The sequence below is a fragment of the Gracilinanus agilis genome, chromosome 2 (assembly GCF_016433145.1).
Source record: "Gracilinanus agilis isolate LMUSP501 chromosome 2, AgileGrace, whole genome shotgun sequence".
Classification (NCBI taxonomy): domain Eukaryota; kingdom Metazoa; phylum Chordata; class Mammalia; order Didelphimorphia; family Didelphidae; genus Gracilinanus; species Gracilinanus agilis.
This window is the reverse complement of record NC_058131.1, coordinates 690378543-690394349: the sequence shown is the minus strand read 5'-3', so window position 1 is coordinate 690394349 and position 15807 is coordinate 690378543. Positions and strand designations below refer to the sequence as shown.

General features: G+C 39.8%; 1 protein-coding gene across 3 annotated transcripts in view; it reads right to left on the bottom strand.

Annotated features, from left to right (window-relative positions):
• UBE2Q2 (ubiquitin conjugating enzyme E2 Q2) overlaps positions 1 to 15807 on the bottom strand; it is a 65933-nt gene that overhangs the window by 25557 nt on the left and 24569 nt on the right. Inside the window, exons 2-5 of one of the 3 annotated variants that reach the window (XM_044659165.1) lie at positions 9807 to 9911; positions 7589 to 7693; positions 6218 to 6274; positions 3101 to 3241 (exon numbers count right to left, since the gene is read on the bottom strand). In XM_044659165.1, coding sequence (XP_044515100.1) covers positions 3101 to 3241; positions 6218 to 6274; positions 7589 to 7693; positions 9807 to 9911 — 408 coding nt within the window. The remainder of the gene's footprint in view (positions 1 to 3100; positions 3242 to 6217; positions 6275 to 7588; positions 7694 to 9806; positions 9912 to 15807) is intronic. The other 2 variants (XM_044659166.1, XM_044659167.1) reach the window with 2 other exon arrangements.

Below are 15807 nucleotides of genomic sequence, written 5' to 3'. Positions count from 1 at the left end.
CCTATATTGGATGCCCTTCTTCCAAGTAGCCTGTAAGCTCCCTGGGGGTCAATACTGGGTCTATATCTCTTTGTACCAACACATATTTGTTGAATGAAGAACACAATATTTTGGTATTTCTCAACTCAATTTATTTATTTTTTTTAAACCTTTAACTTCTGTGTATTGGCTCCTAGGTGGAAGAGTGGTAAGGGTGGACAATGAGGGTCAAGTGACTTGCCCAGGGTCACCCAGCTGGGAAGTGTCTGAGGCCAGCTTTGAACCTAGGACCTCCCATCTCTAAGCCTGACTCCCAATCCACTGAGCTACCCAGCTGCCCCCTTCTCAACTCAATTTAATCTCTTAATTAAATAATTACCCTAGGACTGTTTGGTGAATCTATGGCATGTGTACTAGAGGGGGCTGCTCCCTTCCCCCTCTCCACACTTGCCTGAGAACATTTCTCCCATCACCCACCCCAGAAGCCCAATGGGAGTTCTTCCTTCCTTCCCTGTCTGAGGTAAGGCAGGGGGCTCACATCCAAGTAAGGGTTGTAGTTTGGGCACTCAGGTCTCTAAAAGATTCATCATCACTGCCCTAGGATCTTAGATCTAGTGCAGGAAGGAACATTAAGAAGATATCTAGACCAACTCCTTTATTTGGCAAGAGAAGGTAGGAAGAAGTAGAACCAAATTTTTAAGCTCTCCAGACTAGAGAAAACTCATTTTATTCTATTAAACACTAATTCTGTGTCATCAGAAGAACAACAAAAGGCTAAAAGAAATATTATTTTACTTTTCTAGGAAAACTTCAGCTTTTAACATTCTTGTACCTCAGAGAACACCAATGTCGCCAGAGGCTCTTTCTCAATACCTTCACCTTCAGATTTCTTTCCATCAACAGGTTCTTCTTCCTTCAAGTCTTAGTGTTTGTTTTAATAAAGAGCCAAATGACTGCTCTTCCCTTTGTTGGGTTCTGTGTAGCTTAGGGAAGAACTGCTTTAAAAGCCAATCACCAAGTAGAGAAGAGAGGGGAGATTGTGTATATGTGTGTGTGCTCAGTTCAGGGATGCTATGGCAAACAACCCAGATTAGAAAAGAAAGTGGCAGAACTTATCCTCTAGAAGAATGAGAAGTCAACAGAGAGCTACTAAAGGGAGGCCCAGAAAAAAAACAAACCCTCCAGTGACCTGGGGGACAGACCTTTTATAAACGATGGTCCCAAGGGGCCGGGCTCTGTGTGGGAGAAAGGTCTACTCACAGCCACAGACCTTAAGGATCATAGGAAACGTAAACAGTGGAAAATGACTAACATTTTCCCATCTCCACAAAGACATATTAAGATGAAATGAACTTAAAGGAGGGGTTTGAGTTAAATGAAAAAGGATGTACTTCTGGAAAGAACGACAGTGGATGGGGCTATAGATCTCTTTTATACTTGATGCAGGAAGGCTACTCCCTATCTTAGAATAGGTCCTTGTGGCAAAGCAAAGACTAAGGATGCAGAGGGCATTCTAGTTTCACAACTGACACACATCAAGGTTTTTGTGACTGTGTGGACAAGTCATTTAGCATCAGCCTCAGTATCTCCTTCTGTAAAATTATTGATGCATTCAACACTATTGCCCGCTGTGAGGATTAAATGTGTAAACCACTTTTTAAATCATTATGACATGACAAAGCTTAACATGCCTAAAAATCACTTCTTCCCCATTTTTCTCTGTGAAAAGAGGGTCCCCTATATTGCCCCATTCACAATTCTGACCTACTCTTTATCTTCCTGCTCACTTTCTGGGTCATCATTCCTCTTTGGCCCATTTTACACACCACCTTGTCCTATATGTGACCTTTGCCTGGATCACTGTGCAGGCCATCTACCTGGTCTTCCTCATCCAGTTCTCCAGGCCTTCAGTTCATTCTACACACTGTGGCCAGATGAATTGCCCTGAAGAACAGATCAAATCATGTCCCTCAGCCTACAGAGGAATTTATCTCAACTTTCCCAAACCCATTCCACCCTCTCCCCATTTCTGCTTTTGCTCATGCTATATACCATATACCTGGAATGTCCTCACTATTTCTTTGCCCAATTATTACCTGCTATCATCTACTGGTTTTTCCAAGGCCCAATGTGGGTGCCTTCCTGCCATTCCCATAGTCTACTATCGGCATTATGGTTCCCCTCCTCTAACTCAATGACATTTAGTTCTTGAGACTTTAACTTGTACCATATTGCAGTGTATATACCACCATCCCAACGAGACTGTAATCTCCCAAGGACAAGGCCTATGTATTTTACCTGTTTGTATCTTTGCTTGAGCATAGTGTGACAAGTAGCCTCAGCACAAAGGCTTGCTTATTTTTTTAAAATAATTTTTGGATACTTTTGGTTTTTACATTGCCTAAATTTCCCCTTATATTCCCACCCCGCCCCCATCCCAGGAAGCCAAGAGAAGTGCTTATTGAATGAATAAATAACCTGTGAAGAAAATCAAATATATGGAAAAAGGTTTAGGCTGATTAATATTTTTGATTAATTTTGATTAATATTCTTTATCAAGTTAAAAAAAATCATACCTCACACATGCAACTTCCTTCCCCCTATTCTATTAATAGTGACAATTCAGTAGGCTTTGGCTGCCTCACTCCCAGAGATCCCCCGATCTCTGTGAGACATTCAGTGCGGAGGTGTCTGTGCTGTGATCGTAGCACTTCATGGAAGAATTGTCTGATGTCACAGGGAAGCTCTTTGATACTATTAAAAGCTCTTGTCTGGAGATTTAAACTTGAAGGGAGGATTGTTTATACTCTTTAAGAATACTAACTCAGAACTCAATTCACCAAGTAAGGATCGTGAGGAATTTTTATAAAAAGAATTGAGTGAAAACAAAAGAACAAATGTTTAAAGATACAAGTTTTCTACCCCATATTCAGACAAAGCTCATGATACTAACTTGTCTAATGTAGACAGAAATCATTATGAAGCAAAATGTGTCTTTGTGTGCAGGCATATGTGTACATACACACACACACACACACACACACACACACACACGCCCTCTCCCTCCCCTTGTCTGTGTATTTGTGTGAATGAACATTTTTTTCTGGCTGCCCATACTCACACTCAGATGGTCTTGCCTTTGATTCTTCCTGATTCTCTCCAATGTCGCCAGATTCTCTTTCTCAATACCTTCATCTTCAGACTTCTTTCCATCAATGGGTTCTTCTTCCTTCATGTCATAGTGATCTAAGTCTTCTATATCCTTTAAGGAGATAGGAAAGATTAGCTTATTCAAGGTGTTTTTAGGTTCAATTCGCTTAAGAGAAATAGCAAAGAGCAGACACCTCAATTTTAGGCTTTCCCCCCCAAAACCATGATAATTTCATCAGCTTTAACTTCACACTAGAATGTCTTCATTTCAGCTCCACTGTGGCCCTCTTTTACCTCTTTTTTAAAAAAAAGAAAATAAGAAGAGGACAGAGCTTTGGAAAAAAGAAGATAGTGTATATTTGTGTTAAAATACAATAGTAGCAAAACGAACAAAAAACCCCAAACCCACATCTTTCAACTCTAAGATTAAAACGGACAAAGAGAATATGATGACACAGGTAAAGAGCTGGCCTGGAAACCATGAGGTCTTGATTCAAGTTGTGTTTCTGACACACCCTGGCTTGTGTGACCCTGGACAAACAAGGCAAGCCTCTGCACAAGTCCCAGTGCTCCGGGAAGCTCCCTTCAGCCCCGCTGTCCAGAGTCCCAAGAGAGTTCCCCGCATTGAGGCAGACCTGGGTCCAGTCCCTAGCTCTACCAAAGGCATCTTCATACCAAACAGGTTTCTCCATATTCTCTTGACATATGTCCAGGCTGCTCTCGGCTCCATCAAGTGATCCCTTTCCAATTACTTTCTTCTGACTCCTGACCTGACAGCACAGCCCCTCTGCATTTCCTCACCAACTGACCAGTTTAACTAGGCCACTGGCATTTCCTTCTCACAAGATATCAGGGTCTTCCATGTCCTTCTTCAATGACTGTTCATCAGCACTTGGGATCTTCATTTCTCTCCAGTTCTCCTCTTCCCAGTTCAGATGACCAACTTCACCCTACTCTTACCGACACTCACTAAATGCTATGTGGTGGACTGACTGATATCCCCCACAGCTCAGCCTTTATCAGACTGCCCTCACTCTCTGCACACAAGTCATCACCTTTATAGATGTCTCAACACCATCACTCTAAAATACTGAAAACTGTATTTTATCATCTCCTCAAAATGGGTTCTATTTCTCAACTCCCCCATTTCCTTCAGTGAAACCATGTCTACTAGGCTGAAAAAATTGAAACTGGATGAGGATTAAGTAAGAATCAAAGATGGCACCAACCACCAAATCCCATTCACTCTTCTTTTGGCATGTTGAATAGTCACCCCCTTTGTTTTCTCATCACCATCATCTTAGCCCCTCATGCCTCAATACTGCAATATTTTCCTAAATGATTTCCTTATCTCTTAGCCTCTCCTACTTCCAATCTATTAGGTAGACAGACATATAATGATTCTTCCTAAGACATCATTTTCAGTACATCATTCCCTGACTTAAGTGTCCCCATTACCCATCAGACCAAGCTGAAATTCCTCAGATAGGGATATGAGGTCTTTTGTCACCTTAGCCAGTAAACATGTATTTAAGCACCTACTATGCGGCAAGCACTGTACTAAGTGCTGGTGATACAAAGGAAGGGAAAAAATAGAACTTGTTCTCAGGGAGCTACCAATCTAATAGGAGAGACAAGATGTAAATAATTATGTCCAAACAAGACACACACTAGACAAATAGAGTATGAATCTCAGAGGAAACGCCTGAGACTAGGCAGGGAGAATGAGGGAGAAAGAAAGGGAGGAGAGAAGGGGGGAAAGGGAGAAGGAGAGAAGACAGAGAGGGAGAGGAATTAACCAAGATTGTAGGCCTGAGTGAATGGGAAGGTGGTGGCATCCTCCAGAGTAAAAGGAAAGTTAGAGGAAGGGGAGGGTTAGGGGAGAAAAAAAATGAGTTCAGTTGTGGACACACTGAGTTTAAGAGGTCTATGGAATATCCAGTTCAAAATGTGAAATTGGAAGTCACAGAGAGGTTAAGATTAGATAAGTAGATCTGAAAATGATCCGCATGGAGATAATAGATTCCATGAGAACTGATAAGATGACTAAATGAAGGAGAAGAGGGCCCAGAAGAGAATCTTGAGGGACACTCAGGGAGAGTGACAATAACCTAGATGAAGATCCAACAAAAGAAACTGTGAAGGAACAATCAAGCAGGCAGGCAGGAGAACAATGTCAGGGAAACTGATAAAAAGGAGAGTATCACGGAGAAGACAGGGTCAAGGGTTGCAGAGTGATCAAGAAGGATGTGGACTGGGAAAAAGCCATTATATTGGCAAAGAAGAAACCACCAGCATATGATAAATAGCATACTACTGTGCTGGAAGGATGATAAAGAACTGGTTCTAGGAGAACACTGTACAAGTAACAATACGGTAAAGTTAATCAACTGTGAGAGATTTCGTAACCATCAACATGGTTACCAACTACAATTTTAAGGGACTCATGATGAAACTTGCTGCCCACCTCCAGAGACAGCTATTGAACTAATATATGCCCTTTTCTTCCTTGTTGGAGGGATGTGACTAGTGCAGAAATGTTTTGTATGACTTCATATATGTATAGTTGTGTATAATGTAATTCTTTCCTTCTCAATGGTAGAGGAGGGAATAAAGGGAGTGAGAGAATCTGGAGCTAAGAACAAAGAGAAAAATTTAAAGAAAAAAGTCATTAGTAACTTTGGAAAGAGTAGCACTGGCTTCTAAAGAGGAAAAAAACAAGTGGAAGCATGTACTGTACACATCTGGGCTGAGATAGCAAGCAGAGAGGGATGTTTCAAAAGGAAGGTGCTTTTATTGTCTCCATTATAAGGAAGAGGAAATTCAAGCAGACAGAGATTTAAATAACGTGCCCAGTCACTTAGCTATCAAGTAAGGCTGAGGCTGAATTTGAATTCAGGTCTTCCTGATGCCAGGTCCAACATTCTATGTACCGTGGTGCCACCTAGCTGCCAATATTGGAGGAATGATTACTCTTAGTTGATCAAAACAGTTTAAAGGAACATTTACATGTTTAAACATAGCAGATACAGATATTTACTAATATGACGATTAAAAAAATGATGCTCTTTATCCATAAAATACATACTTCACCCATATCTTCTTCTTCCTCTTCTTCTGAAGTAACTTCTTCTGCGGTCCCATTCTGTAGCATAGAAAGACATTTAATGATTGTGGCAATCTCCCATTCTAGCCTGAATTAAACCAAACACTGCCTAAGCACCAGGAAGATTAGATATTGCTTCTGATACAGATTAAGAACATGGTCTCAGACTGTATTAAAAATAAGATGATGATACAAATTTCATTAGTTTTCAGAGTTCAACTTTGATTAATAATATATATTTAGCCAGCTTTTACAAAACACTATTACCTTCAGCATAATAATATTAGGTCGCTTTGGAATAAACAATTTTTTAAAAACTATCCAAATTTTTTAAAACCAATATAGCTGCCAGAAAAACCCTAGCCTGCTGCTACCTCTCCTTTCCATTAACTCCAGAAAGGTCCCATTCATGTATAGATCTAATGGTTTTATTAAAAGAACCCCAAATTACAAAACTGTCTCCCAACCACTAATTCTTTAATATGTTCTAATTTTTCTAATGTGTAAAGACTAAAATCTTTTTACAATTTTTTCAGTGCTTTAAATTACATTCAACAGAGTGTCCCTGCACTTTTATATTTATATCAGGGTGACATCTTTACAAGACTAGTTCATTCCCATTTGAATCTTCTCCTATGCTGCACCTTATGTTTAGTTCATAGAGGATTTTTTATCTCAATTGCAAATGCCCTAACAGTTTTGAAGATGGGAGGATGCTCAGCTGGGCCTCTATTATCTTGCCAGTGTCATTTTATAGGAGGAAAAGTTTGGGTCTCAGAAGGATTAGCTGATTTACAAAGCTAGTTAATTCAAGGAATGAGCATATTAAACAAATCAAAACCAATACTCTCCTAACAAGAGATAACTGTGTAATATTCTCTACAAATTCATGCTATTTACATAAGCCTGGCTCAGGATGAATGGATTTTGGTGCGCTGGTGAAAATGAAACATTCCCTCCAGACACATTAGAAGCCAGGTTCTAAGAGATTTAAACAAGATTGAGGGAAAAAATACTAATTTGTCAGCTACTCAGAAGAGGATTTTCCTATCCCTGAAAAATTCAAGACTGCACAAATGTATGGAGAATTTGATCGAGGGTCAGGACCTAGATAACAACTCTATCATTATGCCAGAAAAGGATTATTTTTCAGCATGTATATATAGCAGTAACAAAATCCAGGAGGAAATAACAGAAAGGAAAATCCCATTCAAATAACTACAAAATGTATCTAATACAGGTGAGGCAATCTCCTCCCTAGACATACTTAAGCCTTATATAAACATGAGCTTTGCTGAAGAGATCAATGTGTTTTATTTTCAATCCTGAGCACTAAATAAATTAGAAATTTACCTGACCCGCAGGCAGCGGCTGGTCAAGCATCTCAACATCAGGATGCTGAGGGAGGTTGTACAATCTGCAGAGGTCACATATTAACCGCTTCAGCTGCTGAAGAAGCTGTGAAAACATTTTTGGCAAATCAATGTTAATGTTAAAATTTTTTGGGGGGGAAATCTCTGAAGAAATTTATGTCATTCCTTTTACTGATATAAAAACCTAACAGTACTTAAATACAAATCTTTCTGTTTCATCACTAACATGACAGGCCTAACATTTTTCAACTTCTGCTAACAGCTTTATCAAAGAAAATGATCTTTAATAGTATTTGAAATGTTGCACTAAGTTATTTAAGATACAGAAAAGGGGGGGAGGGGGAATTAAGAAGAAGAAATTAAGAAAAAATCTCTAGCCCAGAGGGTCTTCTTTGTGTCCTAGTGAAAGTAATCTGGTCAAAGCTATGGACTCCCTCCTCAGAATCATGTTTTTAAAGGCATGAAATACAAAGGATTAAAGAGGAAACCAATTATATGGAAATGAAGATTTTTTTTCCTCATCCAATTCCCAGACCCCCCCCCCCTGAAATTTCAATCCCTACTCTAGGTATCACCTACTTATAACTCCTGGTTTTTTTCCTTTAAAAAATATCAGCCTATAGTATATTTGCAACATTAAGATGTAAACAGTGCTTTATGACAGCAAAATGGAAACATTTGTCTATTTTAATAAATTACTAAAAGACTATTTACACTTGTATTGTGAAAATTTTAGGGACATATTTTATTCCAACACACCCCAGACCCATCCAGCAGGCTCATCGTCTTAGCTGACCCGGCTGCCTGATGATTCACATCATGCCTTCATCGTGGGTGGGCGACACTTTGTCAGGAGACTCTACACCATCTCCCTGGGAAACATCATCTGCTTCTGTGGGCTGTGCAGAAGCTGCCCTATCCTGAGCTGTAGTCACCCGCCTCAGGCTGGCTGTCTTAGAGACACCTCAAATTCAACAACTCCAAGACTGAACTCAAAATCTTGGCTCCCAAACCCAGGCCTCAGGCCTGCAGCACCTCACTCTGCCTTTCCTGAGGGTGGATCAGGGGCTGAACCTTGGCTACTCTATCTCTTGCCAATAGCCTCCCCACCACCCCGCACTCTCATGAGCCCTTCCTGGTCTCCCTGCCTCTCCTCTCCAATCCATCCTCCACTCCTCTGGCCTCGGGTTGGCCTTCCAGTCTTTTTATCTATGTCCACCTTCTCGTGTCTGACCTGGAAGCTGGAAGCTCCTGGCCTCTGTCACTGGCTGCCCCCCATCACCTGTTGACTCCAAGACCCCCTTCCCCAAGAAGCCTCCCCCCAGGGCCCTTGTACTGATCTTGTACATGTTCTGATTTCCTTCTTCAAAGGAACTGACTCTTTGGCATGTGCATGTGTGTGCGGGTATCTTTGTGTTGTTTGACTGAATAGAATCCTATAGCCGTACACTTGTCAAACACTCTATGAGCCCTCCCAGTTTTGTTGCCAGTGGAGAGTGATGCTCATGGACAAGGCAGTGTGTGGTGCAAACTCTCCTGGTTCTATTTTAAGTAAAAATTTTTTTTTAATTTTGATTTTTTTTAACCCTGACTTTCTGTCTTGGAATTGATACTGTCAGTTCCAAGGCAGATGGTAAGGGTTAGGCAAAAGGAGCTGCGTGACTTTCCCAGGGTGGCTCAGCTAGGAAGTGTCTGGGGCCAGATGGGAACCCAGGACTCCAGTCTCCAGCCTGGCTCTCTAGCTCCTGAGAATCTCAGAGAGGCCATTTTTTATGAAGCAAAGAACCATCTCTTAACGACAGCTTTTATAAATCCAAATGTTCATCTAGCACTTTTGTCACACCAGGCCCACTTTCATTTGGTCGCCCCGTGTGTGAACCAAGTCAACCCCCCCAGCTCCTAACCGCCGAGAGTCTATAACGATGTGCAAATCTAAGGTCAGATGGAGGTTCAAATCACTCGAGAAGACATGTAAGGTCAGGGTTAGGGTGGGAGACGTGGTCGAGGCCCGCAGGTGGAGAAGAACAGAGCCTCCCATCCAATGGTATGAGAAGGAGCCAGCTGTGAGGCGAGAAACCCACTGGACAGGCAAGTCTAAGGCTAAGGAATGGCCGGCCGTGGCCCAGCCGCTGTGACTCTCAGCATGGAGAGCGGCACATGCTGCACGACAAACGGAGGCACCAGGTTTGGGTTCTCACCAGGGTGTTGCTCTTTTTAATGTCTTCAAGACGTTCCAGAACTGATGCCAAATTGGGGTCATCCGATTCCACAAACCATATTGGTGATGAAGACGGATAGGATTCCTAGAACAGAAAGACGGCCGTTAATGCGGAGGCTACGGCGCTCCTGGTCCCCGGGGCCAGGCAGCTTCCTCTTCCCCAACCCCTGAACTGGCCCAGCCCAGGTCCGGAGCACTCCACAGAGAGCCTGCGCCGAGCCCTGCCGATTCCACATGGCCGGGAACAGGAACTCTTTTCCTCAACTGACACTGAAGGGGGCGTCTCGCCATCCATCAGCCTTTTCAAACCAAAGGAAGATGCAGCCACAGAAAGGTGTTTAGGCAGCAGCCAAAGACCAGTGGCAGGGGCCATTAGAGCCAAACACCCCATCTCAGTCACCACAGTCTTCCCAGCCCTGAAACCCCTTCCCAACGCTGGGGCTTTCCCATCTAGGCAGAATTCTCAAAAATCCCAAGAAAGAAGAGGTGCTAGGCCACACTAAATCGTTTAAAACACAAAAACAAACCAGCCATAGCCTTACATTACTATGCAGCTTGTCATCTTTTAGATCTTTTTTTTGTAAACCCTTAACTTCTATGTACTGGCTCCGAAGTGGAAGAATGGTAAGGGTGGGCCATGGGGGTCAAGAGACTTGCCCAGGGTCACACAGCTGGGAAGTATCTGAGGCTGGATTTGAACCTAAGACCTCCTGTCTCTAGGACTGACTCTCAATCCACTGAGCTACTACCCAGCTGCCCCCTCATCTTTTAGATCTTGAGAAGAAGTTCATTTTGAGAAAAGTCTACTCAAAATTATTTCTTAAAGTTAGGGGTATACTTTTGATAGTTTTTAACCACTTATCCCAGATACAGAAATATGATGATATAGACCTCCTGTATTCAATAATTTTTCTGAAAACAAGCAGTTAATAAGAGATATTTCATCTGACATTTTCCTTGGGAAGAAAAAAACAAACTCTAATGATCTCTGTGTTCTCTCAATCCCAAAACCATTTCTCCATTCTACTTAAACTTTGAGAGGAAAGCTGTAGCTTTTTGAAAGTGACCCATCAACTTTTAAGCAAAGCAAATCATTAACGGAAGGGCTTTTTGATAGTACCCTGGTTAAGAACTGGAAATAGCCCATGAGCTATCCCATCTTAAATCTAATAATGAATGAATGTAAGCCAAGCTGAAGAAACCAATTAAAAGAGTTCCTAGAAGAGGGAGATTTCCCCCTAAGTGTCATAGAAACTCTCTAAAACTTGGCATCAATGATGGCCACAACAACATAAATGGAAAGACTTGGGGGAGGGGGGAACCAAAGGTTATCCAAGTATAATGACCAAGCTGAGCACATGCTGAGCAGGAGACAGTCCTCTGCTGCCTTCCTACCAGAAGAATGTGGTATCTGGATATATAACCCCACACACATACACGGTTAGACTCTGCCAACATGTTGGTAAACAGCCTTCCGAGTCCCCCTTCTCTTTGGGGGTCAAGAAAGAAGAGAGAGAAGTTGGGAAGTGAAGGGTAATCCATCAACAAGCATTTATGTGCCAGGCACTGAGCTGAGTGATGGCAATACAACAGGGGCCAAACCCTGTTTTTTACATTTTAATGATGGAGACAATATGCAAATAACTACTAAGACGCAAGATATATACAGTGCAAATGCAAGGTGATTTCAGAGTGAAGAAGGCAAGACTAGCTATCTAAAGACATATTTATTTTTTAAAATAGATGTTAAGGGGTAAGATTAACATTCATCTCAGGGCATGACTATTACATTTGGGTTTGACCCTATATAGTTATTCTTGGGAAATAAAATTTGAACTACAGGTAGCTGATTTCATATAACAAATTTTGTTATAACCAAAAAGCTTCTTGTTTAATGTACCTCGTGACATTTTACAATAAAGCAACTTCATCTGGCCCTGGAAGGAAGGTCAGAAATTTGTAGAATTTAAAGAAAAAAGGAATCGTATGGCATTTGAATCTCATTAAGGATGATACACACCATTTATCTTAAACAAAGATGGCCAGACGATGCATGGGATAGTTATCAGCCTCATTTCCAAATCCTTCAACCCTGTAACTCACACAATGGCCCAACTCTTTTGACAGAATGTAATAAAAATAAATTATGTCTTTTTAAGACCTATTTCCTCAATTTGTGATAACAATTCTGAATGCTGCAGTATTATATTTTTAAAATTACATTAACCAAGTCCAGGTACTCAGGGTATAAAATTGGCAAACACTAGAGAGCTTCTGCATTGAGTAAAACAGAATGTCTAATGTTACTCTTCTGAACTGGAGGCAGTTCAAACCATATGAAAAGAATTCACAGCAAGAAGAAAGACCAGATGCTATCTTTCTTAAGTATAATACTGTGTATGTCAAGGTTCTATTTTAATCATTTTTATTTCAAAGGGTGTTGTTAGTAATAGTAACAAGGGCACACTGATAGCATTTTAAGGTTTGCAAAAATACTTTAGAAATATTATCTAAAGTAATGGGATCCTCACAACAACCCTGAGGGAAGCACCAATATTATCTCCATTTTACAGATGAGTAAACTAAGATTCCGAGAGGCTAAATGATTTGCCCAAGAGCCCACTGCTAATGAATGTCTATGGGGCAGTCAAATTCCCTCTTGACTCCAAGTCCAGCCCGTAGGAGTGGTGCCCAACACACATATACACAAATGTTGAAGAAGAAGTTATTTAATTTCACTATGAGATCAGCTCCCTAACAAAAGTCACAGAGGCAAATTAAACAACCCTTCGAAGGCATGTGTGTTGAGTTCCCAGCAACAGAAGGCTGGTTGCTTTTCTGGCCATTTCATTGGGCTGCCCAAAGTCCTTTCCAGATCTAAAGTGATGATGGGATATTTTCAGCACCCCAAACTGCAGAAGTCTACTTTGCTTTTCTAGCTCAAGTGTATCTCCATATTCCATCTAGGGAAGAAGGGGACCTGGCCACACATCAAAAACTGTAAAACAGCATGGCAGAAATTAAATTCTGAACAATATACAATATCACACACCCCAGTTAAGTACCAAATGGATATACTTAACTATAAAAGCTCATATCATTACAAATTAGAGGTCCAGAGAAGGAGATACTTTTCACAACTTTGAAGGAAAAGAGTTCTTGTATAAACAAGGGTTAGAGAATCAGAAAAGTGAAAACAGACAATTTTAATTACATAAAATTGAATTTTTTTTTGCACAAACAAAATCAATGCAATTAAAATTTTAAATGGGAAACCCTATTTGTAGCAAGATTCTGATAAACATTGAACTGACTCAAATACATAAAGCCAATCCTTGTAGTCTTTCAACCAATAAAAAACAACCATATGAAAAAATGTGCCAGAACAGTCATAAGAGTCTTAACAAATTAAAACAACTATTCTACCTTATAACTGTCAGACTGGTGAAGATGATGAAAAAGGAAAAGGGCAGTTGCTGGAGGGGATATGAGAGACAGGGATACTAATGTATTGTTGGAACTTTAAACTGGTCCAGCCACCAGCCAATCTGAAAGGTAATTTGGAACTATGCTCCAAAAATCATTGAACCGCACATGCTCTGATCCAGCAATGCCATTACTATGCTAATATACTCCAAGGAGATCAAGGAAAGAGGGGGAAAGGATCCTTGTATACAAAAATATTCAAAGCAGTACTTTTTGTTGTGGCAAAGATCTGGAGACCAAAGAATGCTCATCGCTTGAGAAAAGGATAAACAAATTATGACATCAGAATGTAACAGAAAAAGTATTACAGGTTAAGAAAGAAGAAAGAGAATAGATTTAGACAAAATCAGGAATACTTGTATGAACTGATGCAGAATGAATGAATAGAACTAGGAGAATAATTTATACATTAACCATAATGCTGGAAAGAAAACAACTTTTCAGGACTTAAAAATTCTAATCTCTGAAACGACCAACCAGGATGACAGCTGGATGACAAAGCATGCTATCTGCTTCTTCATAGCAATAGACTAGAGACACAGAATAAGACATTTTTTATACATGGCCAGTGTGTGGACTTGCTTTGCTTGACTCATTCATTAAAAGAGAGGGATTATAACATTAGGAATGGAGGAGAAATGTATTAGTTATAGCAATGCCAAAAACAAAGTGTTTAAACAGTCTAAAAAAATGCAAAAAAGGAAACAAAATTCTGAGGGACTTAACTAGACATAAATGAGCTGACTTTGGAACTAGTGTTGAATTTATTATATAATTAAAAAAACCAAGCTCCATGCAATAAGAATCTATTCTATTTGTCAAGTTCAGAACAATAAAAATTAAAATGTAAGTTTTGAAAAAATTTAAAAGGATTATATGACACTTCTAGAAAAGCCAGAGACAACAACACAATGAGACAAAGCTATCTCAATTTGCTGATGACATGATGGCTTACTTGGAAAAATCTCAGAGCATGAGGAAAGAAATAGAAACAATTAATTAGCTTGGGTAAAGTAGCAGGATCAAGGTTAACTCCACAAAACTCATCAGTATGTCTATGAAGCAAAACCAGAATCTAATAGAAAATAATAAAAAGAGAAATCTGATTCAATTAGCTACAAAATACATAAGACAACATATCTGAGACTCAATTTACCAAAAACAACTTAAAGAATAAAACAAAATTATACAACACTTCAAAGAAATAGAAAACAATTTAATTGAGGGATACTCTTTACCTGTGGTGAGATTGTGCTAATACAATTAAAATGATACAACCTAAATTAATTTACAAATTTAGTGCTATTCTCTACTACCAAGGAGTATATTGTATTTATAGAGCTAGCCAAAAATAATAACAAAATTAACTGGGAGGAACAAAAGATTCAGAATCTCAAAGGAACATCTACCTATAGTCCTTTTAAGTCATCTAGTCTATCCTCCTTCACTTTATAGGTTAGAAAAACGGGAAGGGAACTTACGTTCACATGAGTGGTAAGCATCAAGGCAAGGAGGACTGGATCCAAAGTCTTTGGATTCCAAAGACAGTTCTCTTTACATTGTACCAGATATATATATATATATCTTTGGCTATTAAAGTTCATCTAGCAAGCTGGGTTTATCACAAAGTTAATTAGCAGGCTTCATCTTCCAACTTCAAGATCCAGTTCACAGTAACTTGAATGCAAACACAAACTACTTAAGGAAGATGAGAAACTAGATGAGAATTCAGGGTTAGGTGTTCTGATCAATCAGCACCAGAATGCCCTAATCTAGGACCATTTCAAAACTAAAATAAACCAGGAGTAGAAGTTTGAATTTAGGAAGGGGGAAGATTGCCAAGAGCTATACAAGAAGAACACATTCACCCAAAAAGAACAAAAAAAGGAAATTAAGCTGCTATAAGAATAGAGTCAACAATCTTTCCTTCAGTCTCTCAGAGCTTTAAATTAATCTTAACTGATAAAAATATACTCATGTCAATTCCATTAATTTGCCTCTTAAGTGAATAAGCACTAAATGCTTCTTTTAAGAAAAGATAACTAAGTTTCCATATACTGCTATAGATAAATATTCTTTTCATTTGAAGAACTCCATAAATGAGCACATCATTTAGCTGTGATTTAGATATGTTACAATAGAGAACATCATTCATTCCCAGCCTCCCCTCTGGGACTTTTTTCTTTTTTTCTTTTCTTCTTCTTAAAACCCTTCCATCTTAGAATCAAAACTATATATGGATTCCAAGGCAGAAGAGGGCTAAGGGCTAGGGTCTTGCCCAGGGTCATGTAGTTAGGAAGTATGTAAGGCCAGATGTAAATAAAGGACCTTTGATCTCTGGGCCTGGAAATCTTTCAAAGTTAGCATCCCTTCTTACAAGAAGTCTTTGGGGACCCTATCTTAATAGCTCTCTATCTGTCCCAAAATCACATATGAAATTAATAGGTATCTGACACTTTTATAAGTGTTGGATACATATATCACAGTCACTTTTC